This window comes from Oncorhynchus mykiss, chromosome 9 (genome assembly GCF_013265735.2).
Source record: "Oncorhynchus mykiss isolate Arlee chromosome 9, USDA_OmykA_1.1, whole genome shotgun sequence".
Taxonomy (NCBI): Eukaryota; Metazoa; Chordata; class Actinopteri; order Salmoniformes; family Salmonidae; genus Oncorhynchus; species Oncorhynchus mykiss.
In genome coordinates, this window is record NC_048573.1 from 43,649,817 (window position 1) to 43,664,737 (window position 14,921).

The following is a 14,921-nucleotide window of genomic DNA, read 5'->3' on the forward strand; positions in this document are numbered from 1 at the left end:
ATTATGTAGCAACCAAATAAGTGTTAAACGAATGAAAATATATTTTATATTTGAGATTCTTCAAAGTAGCCACCCTTTGCCTTTTTGACAGCTTTGTACACTCTTGGCATTCTCTCAACCAACTTAATGAGGAATGCTTTTCCAACAGTCTTGAAGGAGTTCCCACATATGCTGAGCACTTGTTTGCTGCTTTTCCTTCACTTTGTGGTCCAACTCAACCCAGATGGGATGGCGTATCCCTGCAGAATGCTGTGGTAGACATGCTGGTTAAGTGTGCCTTGAATTCTAAATAAATCACAGACAGTGTCACCAGCAACGCACCCCCACACAATCACACCTCGTCCTCCATGCTTCACGAGGGAACCAAACATGCAGAGATCATCCGTTCACCTACTCTGCGTCTCACAAAGACACCGGTTGGTTACCAAAATCTCAAATTTGGACTCATCAGACCAAAGGACAAATTTCCACCGGTCTAATGTTCATTGCTCGTGTTTCTTGGCCCAAGCAAGTCTCTTATTATTATTGGTGTCCTTTAGTAGTGGTTTCTGTGCAGCAATTTGACCATGAAGGCCTGATTACCACAGTCTCCTTTGAACAGTTGATGTTGAGATGTGTCTGTTACTTGAACTCTGTGAAGCATTTATTTGCTCTGCAACCTGAGGTGCAGTTAACTCTAATGAACGTATCCTTTGCAGCAGAGCTAACTCTGGGTCTTCCATTCCTGTGGCGGTCCTCATGAGAGCCAGTTTCATCATAGCACTTTATGGTTTTTGCGACTGCACTTGAAGAAACTTTCAAATAACTTTCAAAGAATTTACTGACCTTGTCTTAAAGTAATGATGGACTGTAATTTCTCTGCTTGTTTGAGCTGTTCTTGCCATAATATGGACTTGGTCTTTTACCATATATCTTCTATATACCACCCCTACCTTGTCACAACACAACTGATTGGCTCAAACGCAAAAAGAAATTCCACAAATTAACTTTTAACAAGGCACACCTGTTAATTTAAGCATTCCATGTGACTACCTCGTGAAGCTGGTTGAGAGAATACCAAGAGTATGTAACGCTGTCATCAAGGCAAAGGGTGGCTACTTTGAAGAACCTCATATAAAATATATTTTGATTTGTTTTGATCACTTTTTGGGTTACTACATGATGTATATGTGTTATTTCATCGTTTTGATGTCTTCCCTATTATTCTACAATGTAGAAAATAGTAAAAAATAAAGAAAAACTCGAATACTTGAATAAGTATGTGTCCAAACTTTTGACTGATTCTGTTATGTATATATTTGTACCTTTATTTTATCAGGAAGTCATACTGACACCAAGGTCTCTTTTACAGATGAGCCATGAATTACATACATTATAGAAAATACACAAATCAAAATATAAATACAAGCAGAAATAAATAAATAAAAACACATTCATCAGTAATAAGCAATAAGGATATTTGTCAAATCCGTCATGATTAATGTATTGTAACAGGCACACGATGTGATTACTAAAGTCCGATTTTTATATTTTTGACTGTTTTCGTTGTATAACAGTTAGGCTAGTTGTCCCTTTTCAGGTTTAGAAGTGACTACTAATCGCTAAATGGTATTCCTATAAACTGATAGCATAGCTAAATTAGCATACAGAAATCGGTGACATTAGTCAAAGTCGTTTTTAAGCAGTTGATTTATGATGATGACTTGATGGACATGTATTGGGGTTGACATCCATACAAGCATTATACTCCGATGTTTACCCCCAACATAGTGTGAAATACACATATAAACAATAGCCTAAATGTAGGCAAATGTTGTTGTTGGACAATGAGGAGATTAGGGATCTTTCCCCCACTCGTTTCCATGGTATTCCCATTGTTTTGGTCGAGTTCAATTGACCTCAGAAACTGGTACCCAGGCTAGATAAATGCACCTATAAGGTATAATGTGTGTGTGCCTCATAGAAAGTGTGCTATTATCATAATACTTTGCTTACAAATGTTTTGCATACACTTTAAGCTAATTTGTAGCATAAATCATGCTCCCAAAGTCCAGGTTATTAATTTAGGTTAGCCTGTTAATTGTGCACCTCTCACCCCTTGTTCAATATTCAAATGAATATCATAATGTGAACACCTTTCTTTGAAAGTATTGCCGTCTTTATATTCCCTTTTCGAAATATGCCACGTCATTGACTTTTTCTGCATTATGTTTTTCTCTGTGTTTACAGTAGCCTACCTATTTATCAGAATCTAATTTTGTAACATATCCTGCTCTGTTAAAGCTTTTATGACTGTCAATCCTATGAACAATATTTGGTGTTTTTGTTGCTCAGATGATGGTTTTGTTAAAAGGATAAAGATCTATTTCGAATCAAAGTTGCAGTGGGAAAAAAACACTTTATTAGTTTGAAATCGTTGAAAGTGTGTTTTGCGTTTGTATTTTGAATTGTTTTTTTGTTTTTGTTTTTTTCCGTGAGGTGCACATCAACCATATTAGAGTTTGATTCACAACTCGGTTTTATTGAATTGATGTTCACACTTCTTTGAGATAATTCGAGATATTATTCTGTAAGGACCAGAAAAAAATAAAGCAGATGTTTCGACATATATTGTTTTTGACATATTTCTTATGCACTCACAATTCCTAATGGGCTCGCGGTCCAGATGTGGTCGGCAATTTGAGTATCACTAATGTAGTCTATTCAATAGACAGTTCTAGCACTCCAACTTCATGTGATTTTTTTCAGGACTAGCTCTGTATGACGCTGAAGAACATCCTCAACTTGCCCCTGAACACTGCCATTTCACGCATGCAGTCATGTCTGGTCCATAATTCACGTATCGTAAGCCAAGCCCCTTAAAAACTCAAGTAGCCTAAATTTACACGATCATACTTTTTTTAGCAGGTGTTGTGAACGCTTGACTCTGCAGATTCAGTTACGTCTAGCCCCTCAACCTCGTTTCCTTGGAGAATGCCCACACCTTGTTCACAACTTACCCGCAGCCTGTGAGCCTCGACATGGGTCTTTATCCATCTCTAAGGGAAATTCCACGGTATTGTGGAAGTCTAGTCGTGCTGCGACCTGGTCTCATGGTTAATACACCCAATTGCAACGATTATACATATGCCTAATTATGATACATTTTCGTTGGTGGAATGGGGGTAGTCGAGTATTTAACCCATATCAGTCCTATTACTTAACGCTAGAATCATCTCATAAATGAATGATACATAAGCCTACCGATTGATTCTTAACCTATACATGAGTTTAGTTCAACTGTCGTACCCCACCACAACCCAATAATAAACTTGTTTTACTCCAATGTTTGTAAACAACTTCAATGTAAACGAACACTGTATAGCCTCAAAACATGGTTAAAATGTGACATTGTATATCATGGATGGCCAGTCCTTGCATTCATAGCTCTGTCTATGAATTTAAGAGTGGTTACATTTCTTCACCCCATCCCTTAGCTTTTTAGCGAAAAGGGGGCGGGGACTATGCTTTGTTATTGTTTCAATAAAGGATTCTATCTTTAAAATAGATAGGATTTTATCCAGTTTCTCTCAAATTAGATGATTTGAGGCTATTTTGCACTCTTCGTTTTAGTGTAGCCCTATAAAAAATTGGCCAAGAGAATATCGAATAAGCCTCACCTTGGTCATAGACCAAATGTTCCACCTGAAAAAAACATCTCTCTAGTCCACCACAGGGTGTTGAAAGGCTCGGTGGACACGGGGCATGGCTCTTTGCATCGCTGTATATAGGCCAGGCCTACACGTCTGCCTCTTATGGGCGCTTGACTGGGCACAGTCTAATGCAAATACGTTTTTATTTTCCATTCTCTGTGTTTCGGCTCTGATGCACCACTATTATGGTGCAAACCAAACTAGCTTATTTAAACAACGCTGAGACGAGTTCATAGAAATTCTTAAAAGTTTCAGTGCATTCAGGGTGCACATCACGTGGCTTGGCTTTTCTAAAGTAAAACAAACTCAAGGGCTTTGGTAGGTTCTTTAGCCTATACATCTCCATGTATTCATTTCACTAAAAGCGCAACAGCGGGACTTTTGGGCCCATATGGTTGCAGTGGGTCTGCCTATATTTAAAACGGCTTGCTCTAAATAGGCTACCCTGGTCACAATCGTCTAAAACCCAACTCTGAAGTTAGATATAAACGAACATTTAGTACAAAATGTAGGCTATAATTATGACGGCCAAAACGTGAATGCATGGTGTAGGCCTGCTAAGAAAAGGCATAGAGATATAGGCCATTAATGTGATCCGCGCAGTCTACAAATAGCGTGTGGGTCAGAGTTTGCACACAAGCAACTTGAACCAGGCATAGTCTTTTTTGTCCTCTTTTTCTCTCACATTGCTGGAAGGCGCCCTTTTCTACGGGAACCCATGCCTTGTCAACGTCCCCAGCACGCAGCAGGCCGGCAATACCATCTGAAAGAGCGATGGGCGTTTCAGTGATTCTCCTCGCTGCAAGGTGCCATCCTCTCCAACCTTAGTCGACATGAAAAGAGAGCCATTTTATGATACTGATGCTAGCTAGACCTCCAACCCACTATAGCAGCGGAAACGCTGTTTTCCGTCCAAAAGAAACCAACTTTTATTTTTGGGGTCAGTTTGGGCCGGCTATATCGATACATCTTTATGAGTAGCCTGCTATCTTTATGATATATAGGCCTACCCAAACGGACTAAATGGAAGTGAAATTAAGCTACTATTCTTATATGTATGAGCTTCCAAAACCAACGTCTGGTCCACAATGAATCCCAAACCTCCATAGCGTTTAAGATAACATGAGACGAGAAAGCAGATAACGTGCATGTAAATAATTAGTAGCAGAAAATTGCTGTGCTGTTCAACAAGAACCTAATTTGCGCGCTGCTGTTTCGGTAGTTATGCGTAAAACTGGAGAACAATGAGATGAATGGCGAGTCATGGGATGCGCCCTAGGCGGTTGACAACCCCCCAGATTTGTTTCCTCACTGGTTACTTAGGCCAATGTCTTAACATTGCCAATGTAGGAAAGGGACTGATATAGGCTATAGCTTCATTGACAATGTTAATACATAGCAGCTTGAGCTTTATCATAGATGTGGCACTACTGGGAACATGGGGTACCCCTGGGAACCAAATGCCAAGGTTACCCGATGCCAATCGTTTCAGCAACAGGTGACAGCCATGTTTGTATCTTTACCTGCAGTCGAAATAAAGAAGAAGAAAAAACAACAATAGAATATAAAATGGTCAAGTTATAGATATTAAAATAAACGTAATCCCCTGGCCAGTCCCAATGTTGCTTTTTCGAGCGAAGAACCTGGTGAGGTCCGCCACCATTTGAATGCATGTTCTAAACCTGTATCAAGCACCTGGTGGCACAGCTCTCTGTGCAACTTCATACACGGATTTATTGATATGCTTTTGGACTTTGGTACAGGATGACACACCCCTGTTTAATAATAGGCTAAATGAATAAAAACAATGTACGACCTATAACTTCCCCCACCAGCCAAGTGGCTAATTTATATTCCAGCTTACTAACTAGGCGTACTGCAGATTCGAAACAATTGTCATTACATATGTAAAATGTTAATGTGAGACAGTTTTGTTTGCTACAGCGGGAAAATAATCCTGCAGCAAATGTGGAAAATCAAGTCTGAAATGTCAAAGTGGAAATGACTAACTTCAGAAGCCTTTTCAAATCTCAAATACACTACAAGTTTAAAATGTCCTGCATTGCAGCAACCTTCTCTTGCAACAGGGTGATCAAATGAAGATCCTACATCTGTATAAAACACACTTTTAACCATGTCAGTGACAAGGATGAATACATCACTCCATGTGAGCAACCATGGAGAGGTTAGAAGAATGACTCCAAGTTCAAAAAGGGGGAGCGGTTAGGGCAAAGCATTTTTACGAATTTTGCAAAGCTTTTGTATTAAGATTTGCATTGGTGTTATCTATTCGAGTCTATTCAGTAGCCCTATGAAGCCAGCTAAGGTCATGGCTGCTTCAGAGACTGAAGCTAAATACTTAGATGATGAGGAATGGCCTACTTGGCTTGCAAGATGAGTTTAGGTGAATAAATGCATTGTTACTATTGCATTTTATTCTGTATTGTACAAATTGGTTACAGAATGACTTATTACTTTCGTAAAGAAATGTGTGTGTGAGTTTCCCATCCATCCACTTGCCCAGTCCACTACCAAATAAGACGACAAAAGGCTTATTTAGTTCTTTCGGTTCTTTGATTTTATTGATACAATTTTTTTTTTTTTTATCTGTACAATAGTAAAAACAGTATTTAGAAAATACAAATCTACACCGTGCAAATACTACACAAAGTATTTATCAGTTCAAATAAATCTCTATTCAACATGCTACCAAGGACGCCAAACATTGTGCATGGTAACTGCATGGCTGTGTTGACCATTTGAGAGACACTTGTTTCTGTAGCATGAGCTGAGACTGTTATTTAGTTTAATCTTATTTGTGGATACGATGACTTGACTGGTCCCTGCGGAGAGTTTAGTAGGTTTGGATTCGGACACGTGCACCGTGGCGCTGTAAGGTTCGAGCGCCCTGATGCACCGGGCGAGGGGCACTGTGGTCGGTGCCTTGCTCACTTCGTGCCCAACTATCGAAGGAAGATGTCTTTGCATCGGGCAGCACACAACAGTTTCGGGCAGCACATGTTTTGCTACCGTGTCGCTGTCCGCGGTGCTGGAGTTCTGAGCCTGTCCTCCGGCGCAGTGCAGGCTGCTTGAAAGGTGCGTCAGCATGGTCAAACGACTGCTGCTCCCACTCGAGTTGTCTGCCAAGTACTGGTTCACGCCTGCTAGGCAGCTCCTGAAGCCAGCTTGGTATTCAGCATACTCGGAGTTCTTGGAAAATCCTGTAGAAAATGAGAGGAACATTTTGAGTAAATATGGCACCATGCGTAAAACCCAGCCTGGCGAAAATGTTACTTGACAGTAGATCGAATAATTGCTGGTAGAAGCTAATAGTGATAGGCCAGCCTATCGAGGCAAGGCCTAGAACGAGATAACAAATAGTTGTGATGGATAACGCACCACTCTGGATCTTCTGAAGATTTCTCAGATGCTTTACAGTTAGTTCCAAGATGTCCGCTTTCTCGAGTTTGCGTTTTCGAATCTGAAAAGGAGCATACATTTAGCCACTAAGCACTAAAGCACGATTGGTTTGTATCAATTGACCTAATAGATTCGAAGTATTACTTACATTGCTGGTGTAATAATTCTCCAGCAGAGATTTTAACTGGTCCAAACATTTATTTATGCGCGCTCGTCTTTTCTTCTCCATCAATGGTTTGGATACCTTAAAAAAAGAAAGAATGAATGCATTAACAAACAATCCATCAGTTACTTTAAAATATTCGTTTTTGACATTCATTTGTTTGAAAGCTATTATTACTTGTCAATAAAGCATGCATGTAGGTAACATAGGTTACACACCTTTTTCCCGTTTATGATTTTGGTCTTGATTACACAATCGGATGTCGACACCATTCTGAAGGTAGTTTCTGGTTTGCTAACAGATGTTGTTGACCTACTGCCTGAACTGTTCCTGGCGCACGAGTGAAGGAATTCTGCCTCCGGGGCCGATTTATAACGTCCCCCACTTAACATCTCAATGCAACAAATGCCCTGTGGGTCGCGCGCGCCGAGATGAGCGCTGCTTTGACAGCCCCAAATAACCAATCAGCCAAGAGCTCTCAACGAATAATCTATTGAACGCGTATCATCTCCAAAGGCGGCATATCTTGGATCTCTAACAGCGTAAATATCTAATATCTAAATCTTAATATATTATTATAACGTTATGCTATTTGTGGAAAGAAGCACAGTCATTGCGAAAATTACATTGTCTCCAAAAAACAACTAGCATCTATAGGCGTTTAACTATATCAACACATTTAATGAATTGATGAAATAAAGGTATATTATAGCCTACCATATCTGGAACATAGATTTTTTTTTTTTTTTTTTTTTTACATTTGAGGGAAAGTAGGTTTCAATGCTTGCCTTTTTATTTTAGCTATTTTCATAGCCTTCAATTAGTGTGTGGTGAGCTAATGTCAATGTTCTGTCAACTAAATTATAAAAAATTACTACATGTTCATTGAAATTTGATGCAATTTCCATAGGCTAAATGTAAACCTATACCGACACGCCAATAGACATATCAGTAGGCTTCAACATTCAACGTGTGAGGTGAGATTTTACAGAAAAGCGTAGAAAATCACCCCATAATGTGTTGATGTTAATTGTGTTTTGCTCGGTTTGGGGACTCATACCAGGTCTTGCTATTGATTCTTTTATATCGGAGTTTCACGCCAATGAGGTTAAAGGCAGTACCGTGGAAATTCTCTCCATGTCTCCACAACATTTCGATTTTCTGGTGATACAAGAATCTGAGACACCTGTTGCAAAAACCTATGGTCACACACTAAATCGTCTTGCGACCATAAAGCATATCTAGGCCTATCTCAACGATATCCACCATTACATTATACAGAAGTGAATATGTGAATATGTGTTCCCTATGTTTTTGTTTTATTCAGAAATAATGCATTGCCACTTTTTTCTTCGCAGGCACCGAGGAGAATCGGTGGGCCGCCCCCTGTCTTGAGGCCCTTGCCTCCAGATTCTTCACACAGCGCCCTCAAAAGGCACAACCCTTGGGAAAGTCATGCCAGCTGAACCGCCTGAACTAGCCCACCTGCACTGCTTTGCGCATCACAGACATTGACAATATACGGAGACCTTCTGGAGAATCGGGGACTTTTCCTTGAAGTACAGCCAACCCTGAATAAATATACATTATAGCCACAACATTAGACACTTTCTATCTTCAGCTTTTTTGTTCTTCTAAAAATCTAAACGTTTTAAATTCTTGTGACGTTAAATAAAGTGGCAGCGGAAGTATCGTGGAAGTAGGCCATATATTATGTAGCCTATAATTGTGGTGTAAATGATTGATAACAGCCGAAGTGAAAAATCGAATGTGAAACGGGACCATGCCATTTGTTGGACACGCGACATGCTCAATGGAGATTCTATAGACTACTTTCAAAGTTGCTTAAGTCCTCTCAAGTTTGATTCCAGACACAATAGATGTGTTCAGATGACAATAAGCGCGCGGGAACAAATGGCGGGGAAAGGGAGAGGGTTTGGGCATTAACATCTCAGTGTATTCAGTTCAGGGACAAGGCGCCCCTGAAAAGAAGGCAGTATATATGCCTACTGAGAGGCCATGGATCTTTTCTTCTGTCCGTTTTGTGTCCACAAAAAGTGGGCCGTATCAAAGATTTCTCTCACTTTCAAACACAAAACCACATTGTCCCGTAAGTCTTTGAAAGGGAGTTGTTAAAGAGAGTTGAGAAAGGCAGTGGATTAAAGATAGGCCTTGCTAGGCTTGTGTCAGGGAATATTTCCTGGACAGTTTTTTCAGGAAAAGCATGTTTTATTAGAACAGTAAGTAGCCTAATAGCCTAATAAGGCCTACACGCATAGGCCTATATACTTTCCACAGTGGTATAATTTTCATGAATTTACTCAAAAAAAGTTAAGTAATCTTAATTGTGGTGTTTAAAATGCAATGTAGCCCGCAGTTGGCCTGTATAATAGCTTGCATAATGAATAGGTTACACATGGACAATGCACAAATATTAATGAGCCTCGCAGACTAATTTGTATGTTTAATTACTCCAATCGAACATGCAATAAGCCGAAAATAACGAATGGAAAACAACAACCTATAAGCCTATGTTGTATTAATCATTGAACTCAATATTTACTGATATTCGATATTTACTGTTTTGAATCAAGATGATTACATATCATGGTCAAAAGAAAAAAATATAGCCTATATTTATAAAGCTATGCCTATGTCTACAAATTGTACCTTAAAGGCCATATACAGTGCATTCGGAAAGTATTCAGACCCCTTGACTTTTTCCTAATTTTGTTACGTTACAGCCTTATTCCAAAATGTATCACATTTTTGTTTCCCTCAATCTACACACAATACCCCATAATGACAAAGAGAAAACAGATTTTAAGAAATTGTAACAAATGTATTAAAACAATTAAAACAGAAATAGCTTATTTACATAAGTATTGAGAACCTTTGCTATGAGACTCGAAATTGAGCTCAGGTGCATCCTGTTTACATTGATCATCCTTGAGATGTTTCTACAACTTGATTTGAGTCCACCTGTGGTAAATTAAATTGATTGGACATGATTTGGAAAGGCACACACATGTCTATATAAGGTCCCACAGTTGACAGTACATGTCAGAGCAAAAACCAAGCCATGAGGTCGAAGGAATTGTCCGTAGAGCTCCGAGACAGGACTGCGTCGAGGCACAGATCTGGGAAGAATGCCCAAACATTTCTGCAGCATTGAAGGTCCCCAAGAACACAGTGGACTCCATCATTCTCAAATGGAATACGTTTGGAATCACCACGGCTCTTCCTAGAGCTGGCCACCTGACCAAACTGAGGAATCGGGGAGAAGAGCCTTGGTAAGCGAGGTGACCAAGAACCCGATGGACAGTGCTCCAGAGTTTCTCTGTGGAGATGGGAGAACCTTCCAGAAGGACAACCATCTCTGCAGCAGTCCACTAATCAGGCCTTTATGGTAGAGTTGCCAAACAGAAGCCACTCCTCAGTAAAAGGCTCATGACAGCCCACTTGGAGTTTGCCAAAAGGCACTGAAATGACTCTAAGACCATGGAAAACAAAGATTCCCTGGTCTGATGAACCCAAGATTGAACTCTTTGGCATGAATGCCAAGCATCACATCTGGAGGAAACCTGGCACCATCCCTACGGTGAAGCAAGGTGGTGGCAGCATCATGTTGTGGGGATGTTTTTCAGTGGAAGGGACTGGGAGACTAGTCAGGATCAAGGGAAAGATGAACAGAGAAAAGTACAGAGAGATCCTGCTCCAGAGCTCTCAGGACCTCAGACTGGGGCAAATGTTTACCTTCCAACAGGACAACGACCCTAAGCACACAGCCAAGACAACGCAGGAGTGGCTTCTGGACAAGTCTCTGAATGTCCTTGAGTGGCCCAGCCAGAGCCCGGATTTGAACCCGATTGAACATCTTTGGAGAGACCTGAAAATAGCTGTGCAGCGATAGATCTTGAGAGGTTCTGCAGAGAAGAAGGTGAGAAACTCCCCAAATACAGGTGTGCCAAACTTGTAGCGTCATACGAGGCCCTAATCGCTGCTAAAGGTGCTTCAACAAAGTACTGAATAAAGGGTCTGAATACTTATGTAAATGTGGTATTTCAGTATTTCTATTTTTCATACATTTGCAAAAATGTCTAAAAACCTGTTTTTGCTTTGTCATAAGTGTGTAGATTGGTGAGAAGAAAATAACTGTTAAATCCATTCCAGAATGAGGCTGTACAAAATGTGGAAAAATTCAAGGGGTCTGAATACTTTCCGGATGTACTGTATGCTGTTCAAATTGCGTAAAATGTGCCGAAAAATTGGTGCCGCAATTTCGATGCTATGTTTTCAAGTGATAATGCAAAAATTGGTGCCGCAATTTCGATGCTATGTTTTCAAGTGATAATGCAACGTTTAATCAGTATGAAATCTGACCGCTCTGCTTTGGTGTATGAAGGCTGGTTCTCATCCTTTGTTCTGGTCTCTGCATTATGTCGTCGCTTTCACGCTCTGAGTTAACATGCACCGTGTAAAACCTGATTTCAGCATGGCAACTTGGCAACATGGCAAACTTTGTTCTTTTTTGTTGTTGTTGCAAGCGCACACTGGAATGATTTCACGTTAATTACGCGGTGTGTTATATCAGTTATCACTGGTTATAGGCGAGTTCAGAATATGGAGGCTACTCAGAATATAATATAATTAATATAATGTTAAACGAATTGAATGATTTACAATTCACAAAAGTTCGAGATTTTTTTTCCTGCATGGGCTTTAAAAATGTATTTAACTGGGTTATACCGTCACTCCCTTTCTTGCAGCTCTCAAAAGAATTGGTTACCTCTCCATGATAATAGCTCAACGAGCGACTTGTGTCCAAAATGGGCATGATAATGACGTACCATTAAATAACAAGTTAAGTGTATGTTTATAAAAGGACCTCAGACTTTTTCCCTCCACTTTCACTTTTCTCCCTCGAGTAACTCATTAACCACGACAGTCTATTGTCATGTATGCCTGCCAGGGGGACCTGACAAAGAGTGCTGTAATAATTGGAGTATTCGAGAACTTGTTAACAACAATTAGTGAAGCAATTATACAATTACCTGCAATAAACGGTTTTTCTCCAGAGGAAAACTCGCCACCATTTGCAAGAGAATGGCTATACATTACACAGCAAAGTTCAGGTAAATCGAATGGAGATGACTTTTGGCAAAGTAGACATGTATAGCGTGAATTGCCACATGCATATTCCAGCATTGTATTAGGCTCAGCCATCGGATCATATACATGTTGGCTTTTAAAATGTTTCACAATGCATCTAATAACCTACACTCTTAAAATAAAAGTTATATATAGAACCAAAAAGGGTTATATCGCTTGCTTCATATTGGCACCCCTAAAAGTTCAATATAGAACCCTAATGAACCCCCTTTAAAACAAAATGAACATATGGGTTCTATTTAGAATATTTAGGACTGCCATATATGAAGCAAGCTATATAACCATTTTATAACCTTTTTTTCTGAGTGTAGCCTACAATAAATTGCCAAAATTAAGTTGCCAAACATAAAGCTTTTGGGCAAGAAAAAAACGGTAGACTTATTTAAAGATGTGAAGGCAATTTCACACATAGAAACTGCAACGGGTCTCTGAGAGCGAAGCAAATCGAGGAACCGCCTCTTAACTATTCAGGGATCTGACGCAAACTGGAGGATGCAAAACCTTTATTATGGGCCTACACTTGGGGAGTTCGAAACGAAATCACTCAGGTGCTGACGCTGGTGAACTGTTTATATCGAATCATTTACATCCTTCGAAATTGCGGAAGGGGGATAAATAAAAGCCACGCGACGGGCCTGTTGGCGAAGCTCTGATCAAACATCAAATATCATGAATTTCTATAGACTGGTCTCCAGGTTATTTAAGGGTCTTTACTTTGGTTAAGGCGCACAATAGGTTGTGTTTGGCTATTTGCACCGGGGTTACCGTCTGAATAGAACAGAGGTCCACATTAACATCGCTTAGGGTTTTCTCAAGGGCCGAAATGAACTAGTGGAAAGTAACTTTATAACTCGCAGAGGATGAACCCTTTGTCAAGCGCTCCACTGAAAGACACAAGCACCTAACAAAAGAGAGACGTCATTGTTAAACACTATGGCTCATGGGTATTGATGCGCCTTGAATTGCTAAACATCTGCCATTTACTTTGCAACCACTTCAACCGATTTGAATACGAATAAAGTGTCTGTGCTTCTTAGTAGTCTGCACTATCTTTGCCCGTGCGTAAAACAACAGAGTGGCCAAGCGTATGAGCGGATTAGAAATCGAAACTTTTGAGCTAGGCCTAAACATATGGCTCCCCTATGGCATCGAAAAAGAACTAACTGCTAAAAAATGTTTTATTGGAAACTGACTGAGAAAAGAAGGATATGATCCAAAAGTCAAATAATAGGAATCCTTGATATCAGGCCTGGTTGTCAAAACGTTATTCGTTTCTTATTTATCTGCTCACAAAAAGAGACACTAAACGTTACTTGCGCTATTAGTTAAGCCTGCATGAGACTATTCAATGAATATGAATCCAGTTTCACTCTTTCTTTTTAAACCTGAAATTAGAACTTTATTTCTGTAAAAAAAAAAAATTGTGCGTCTTTACGCAGTTGGTCCATCAATAGGCCTGCGCTTAATGACCAAACTAGAGAGATAGAGAGAGCGAGAAAGTATCACTAGCAACAAACAACTGTATGTATATTAGGCCTAGTCTATCTTAAATTCTAATAATTTTGTAGCCTACTCACTTTGTTAATAATCAAACCAAATTGCGCTTCAATGTATTACGGACAGAGTTTATGATAGAGTTCTCGACTCAATCAAAAAGGCATAGGCTATATTCTGTAGTCTACTGCTATATTCTGTAGTTACCCATTTGTTTTTCTTTAATGACTAGTCATATGAGAAACAAGGGGTTGTGGCATACGATGTGGCATGTAAAAAGCATAAGAAACAGACAACTCTGACAACGCATTTGTCTACTTGCGCACGACAGTTATTCCAAACACAATAGACCAACTGTATAGTTATAATTTCTTACTGAAATCGAGTCCAAATACTGTAAGTCTACATAAACATTTAGGAAATAGCCCGGCTACACAGCTGGTGGGTGAATCAAAGAAAGACGTTCTTGTGACCCGTTTTCTGCAGCAGGTTTTCCCAGGGTTCGTCCTTTATATGGCAAAAGTGGAAAATCGGAGTGTACAACTGAAAAGCCAGGGGGCGTTCCTCCAATTTTCCTCGCTCCATATTTTGCAGGGCAGAGAAATATGCATTCTCTCCCTCACTATCAGCAAGTAACATGGTTGCTGATGCCGTTGGTAGACAGCCAAATAAACCATTGGATAGGCTATACCAGATCTAAATGCATGACATTTTTACATGCAATATATTGTAATATTAGCTAAATGTTTCCAATAGCCATTAGCCAATTAATTGAGATAATAGTTATATTTTTATTATCATCAACTTTTTCCATAGAGAAAAGTCCTGCTTTTTTAACAAACGTGTATATGCTAAAATGGATATGCACGCTGTTTGAAATATCCAAATAATATAACTTAATCGACGTGTGTGGCGTGTATCGTGCATCTACCCTAAAATTGGTATGAAATCGTCAATTTGTTGGTGTCAGCGTTCAGCTG

At 39.7% G+C, this 14,921-nt stretch overlaps 1 protein-coding gene across 1 annotated transcript; it reads right to left on the reverse strand.

The window, feature by feature from the left end:
• Positions 1–6,263: 6,263 nt before the first annotated feature.
• Positions 6,264–7,690, reverse strand: her3 (hairy-related 3). Its single transcript, XM_021614419.2, has 4 exons — positions 7,494–7,690; positions 7,261–7,356; positions 7,092–7,173; positions 6,264–6,913 (listed from the first exon to the last, which is right to left on the reverse strand). Exons 1-4 carry the CDS (start codon positions 7,665–7,667, stop codon positions 6,399–6,401), a joined length of 867 nt encoding a protein of 288 aa, XP_021470094.2. The 5' UTR covers positions 7,668–7,690; the 3' UTR covers positions 6,264–6,398.
• Between the last annotated feature and the right edge of the window lie 7,231 nt (positions 7,691–14,921).